Source organism: Phalaenopsis equestris, unplaced genomic scaffold (assembly GCF_001263595.1).
Source record: "Phalaenopsis equestris unplaced genomic scaffold, ASM126359v1 Scaffold000224, whole genome shotgun sequence".
Classification (NCBI taxonomy): domain Eukaryota; kingdom Viridiplantae; phylum Streptophyta; class Magnoliopsida; order Asparagales; family Orchidaceae; genus Phalaenopsis; species Phalaenopsis equestris.
The window spans coordinates 3,576,221-3,580,370 of NW_018164666.1; the positions used below are offsets into that span (position 1 = coordinate 3,576,221).

Sequence of the window (4,150 nt, forward strand, 5' to 3'; positions counted from 1 at the left end):
ATGTCTAAAAATATATATATATGTAATTGATGAGTTATTTTTTAAATAATTTAATTGAATAGAAGTCTATAACTATTTATAATCAATTAAAATTATTAATAAGAAATAGAATAAGAATATATTAAACTATGGACTCGTTTGGGGCAGCTTGTTTGGTTTGGTGAGTTTGAAAACACATACAGGACTGTTTGGCTAAATTGGCTATGCTCGGTTACAGTTTTCTAACTGCGGTTTGGCTTTCAAAAAATATATATATATATATAATAATTACCGCAACTTTTTAAACAACATATTATTTTCAGCAGCTTTTTAATAAATTGCAGTTGTCCCAAACAGGCCTTATATTTAAATGAATATTAAATCATTGAAGTGAATTTATTGGATGGTTATAAAAAGTGGTTTTAGCTTTGTGATAATCTAGGTAGATAAATTTTCCGCTTACTTTATTTTATTTAGTTAAGAGTTTAAATGGGCGTTGGTTGGAAATGTTTTTGATTAGATTATCCATCTCTTTCCTTATCTCTTGCTTTACCATGAAGGGTTGAGAAGGGGCGTGATAAGGTGGACATTCTAGCACATTCAAATGTCGAAAGCTCATATTACATGCTTTATTCGATAAAGAAACATAGTTTGATTATTCAATAAGCAGTTTCTCATCCTTAAAAATGTCATGGTAAGCTTGGAAGTTCTTAAACTTACGGAAGTTCTTAAAAAATAAATAATTTCTTCTTGAGAAGTTAGATATCGTCTCACCTAAAGCAATTTCATCTCAATTCAAAGTGTTTTATGCTGACAGAAATCTGAACTACAATTGGTAATTGGGAATTAGAACCTTTTAACATCATCAAATGATGTACATCAAAACTCTCCCTCAATCTGTAAGAACATACATCAAAGTTACTTGGTGTTAAACTTTGCTTGACCCTAATAATAAAAAGGCCATTTACATGCAAAACACCCAATTTCTTTGTCTTTACACTTCCAGCACCTAAACTTTACTTTTTACATTTATAACACCCAAATCACATAAAAAATACAGCTATTAAGACTTTTAATATTTGAAATAAAACTTTTTATGCATCGGTATTGATACGCCACCAACAAATTTTCATCATCTAACACGAATCTCGAGACAATATTTTGAGCAAAAAATATTAAAATCTCTATTAAAAGTCATCAAGAGCTCTGATTTTAACAAACTTATAGTCAAACTGACCGACTCGATGAGACAGACCTAATGATATCAAAGTTAGTCCAATCTGAGTCAGATCAAGCCCAGATCAATTAATTAAACCACTCTAGGAGGATTTCCGGACACATTTGGAATGTCAAACGGACGTCGAATTTAGCGAGTTCATAACCGAATCGAGCTTCTCGACAAGTCAAATCCAAGGAGCCGAAGATTGCTCAATTCTGACATCGTTAAGGAGCTCAAATGTCAATCAAACTTCACTTGATCGAGGGAAGCTCTCCAAACCGTCTCATCAAAATGTTTCATATTTTTGCATTAATTGTACCCAAAACACTATAAATAAAGTCTCACCCTCACATGAGTGAGGAGGGTGGAGAGAGAACTTGAGGTTTTGAGAAGAAGCTAAAGTTCAACATCATTTCTGTCATCGTCGTTCGTCGTCGACCGCCGCCAACCGTTAGTGACCACCGCCGACCTCAGTCAACCTTCGTCGGCCGCCGTCGACCACTGTCGATCACCGTTGACCTCCGTCGACCGCCGCCGACCGTCCTCGACTGCCGTCAACCACCGTCGAACACTGCTAACCGAACACCGTCATGCGACTTTGTCATCTGAAAATATAGCAATTTTTTCCCGTCTGTGGAATAAGGGGTCTCTGTAATCATCAACATATAGTGAATTTTTATAACCGGGCTAGACCCCGTGGTTTTTTCCTTTTACAGGTTTTCCACGTTAAAACTTCTGGTGTCATCACTGGTTGTTTTCCTTTCATCTGAGTGTGTGTTGAATCATCGTGCAACCCTAAGATGATAATCCATTACTCTACCGCCACGAATTTTCAAGCGCGCATCAGGTATGATGATATATATGTAAAATTTGATTTTTTGGTGATAAATATGTAAATTCATAGAAATTCGATGGTATGCAGTAGCTATAGTTGTGCTGGAATTTTAGCACATTGATTTGAAACAAAGTGAACAATTTCAATGACAAAATTCCAATAATCTTGATTCACCCTGCATAATAAATATAATAGCTACCATCAACATCCAGCTTAGTATTATTATTATTAACTAAAATTAAAAAAAAAATGTTAGAAGAAGGAAAGTGGAAGACACGTGACCATCTACCAAAGTGGAAGATGCAGTGAATGCTCAGAAAATTCCTCCTTTGATGGTAGAGCTTTTAGAAAAATTGGCTATCTTTTTTTTGTTGACTCAGAAAAGCATAATACTTCCTGGTATGCTCTCAGGAAAACATATTTTCACCTCAAGCAATTGCAAAAGCTTCCATTCAATCTTTAATTCTCGCAAATAACCCTATTTTAATTTGAATGTGTACTATATAGTAATTAAAATAGCAGCAATAATCATGAGTTCTTTCACTATAGTATCGAACCGAGAACCTTTTATTCATAACGAACTCTGTGAAGATAGTATGATACTTCAGTACAATAACAACCACCCACAATCACTTTATTTTTATGTCACACAAGTAGTGAGGATCAAACACTTCTTGATATAAGCTAATGATGTTTTCATTTTCCATTTCCTCCCCCATAGCCTTTACCATATCCTTCGCCATAGCCAGAACCACCTCCCTGCCCACGCCCCCCTCCATATCCCGATCCCCCGCCGCCACCGCCACCGCCACCGCCACCGCCTGACCCACGACCAACACCAGAACCAGCACTAGAACCGGCACTCGATCCAGCGCCCGAACCAGCACTAGATCCAGCCCCATAGCCAACAGATGAGCCTGCTCCAGAGCCGGAACCGGACCCGGACCCGGACCCCGAACCGGAGCCGGAGCCGGAGCCGGAGCCGGAGCCGGACCCCGAGCCGGACCCGGAGCCGGATCCGGAGGAGCCCCCGCTGCCACCACCTATTCCAATGCCAACACCAACACCAACACCGAGACCGCCTCCACCACCTAAGTTAAGATCAAGGTCCTTTCTCGTCTTTCGGCCATCGGTAACACTAACTAAGAATACTAAAAAGAGGAGGAGAGGCACAAGAAGTGATTTTGGTGAAGCCATTTTGGAGCAGTGAATCCCAAATAAGAGGACAATATATAAGCAAGTTATTCAAGGTTGCTTTTGTTTGAGGCAGGAAGGAGGCAAGCTTCCGTGTGTGTGTGTGTGTGTGTGTGTGTGTGTGAATATATATATATATATATATAGCTTATAGGACACATGGCTGGAGGTCACTTTATAGACCAATGAAAGTGGACTTCATTTTCAGTGGAAGCGGAGGAATAACGTGTTTTTTAATGCTTCAGGCCTATGCAGACTCAGTAAGCAGTACTGTGTTGGTGAAGCCGTGGAGAAATTGGAGAGGCCAACATGAACCATCGTGTGGAATTTATAGAAGGATGTTTCCATTATGCGAGCTTTAACATCAATTGCGCCTTGAGTCAAACTTGTGGCCTCCAGATCAAAAAATTAATTAACCCTTAATTTTAGGACACCAAATTCTATAGTTTCCATTATCAAAACTGTGTCAAATCAGATATTTTTAATTTGAATCATAAAAAATACTGTTTGTGGATTCAAATATGATGTAATTATGGTTTGTATGAATGTGAATGATGAAAACTAATTTGTTGTTTGGGAAGCGTCTTGTGGCGTATAAAAAGGGAATGGAGTTCAAAAAGATGGAGAAAGTAGGTTTTAGCTTGAAATGCTTTTTAGTTCTTGTGTAAAGTGAGATGGACATATAGCTCATCGAACGGGAGAGGTGAGCTTGATAACAAGGATGCATTGATGAACAACTAATAGGTGTGTCGATGAAACGTAAATGAATAAGAAGGGTCGGACAATGATGAAAGCATGCAAATGTAATATACTTAACATGCTGATTAGCTTTATAGTTGATGTTCATAGTGCAACTAGCGCAAGAGAATTACAACAAAAGAAGACAAAATAATGCATGCTACATGGTAGGTCTACTTTATCAT

The 4,150-nt window shown here is 38.2% G+C and overlaps 1 protein-coding gene across 1 annotated transcript; it reads right to left on the reverse strand.

The window, feature by feature from the left end:
* Positions 1-2,729: 2,729 nt before the first annotated feature.
* On the reverse strand, positions 2,730-3,230 carry LOC110023596 (glycine-rich cell wall structural protein-like). Its single transcript, XM_020723082.1, has one exon. The coding sequence runs from the start codon at positions 3,228-3,230 to the stop codon at positions 2,730-2,732; it is 501 nt and encodes a 166-aa protein (XP_020578741.1).
* Between the last annotated feature and the right edge of the window lie 920 nt (positions 3,231-4,150).

What these genes read in the sequence shown, in the direction of transcription:
- LOC110023596 (XM_020723082.1), bottom strand. Translation starts at nt 3,230, where the DNA reads ATGGCTTCACCAAAATCACTTCTTGTGCCTCTCCTCCTCTTTTTAGTA.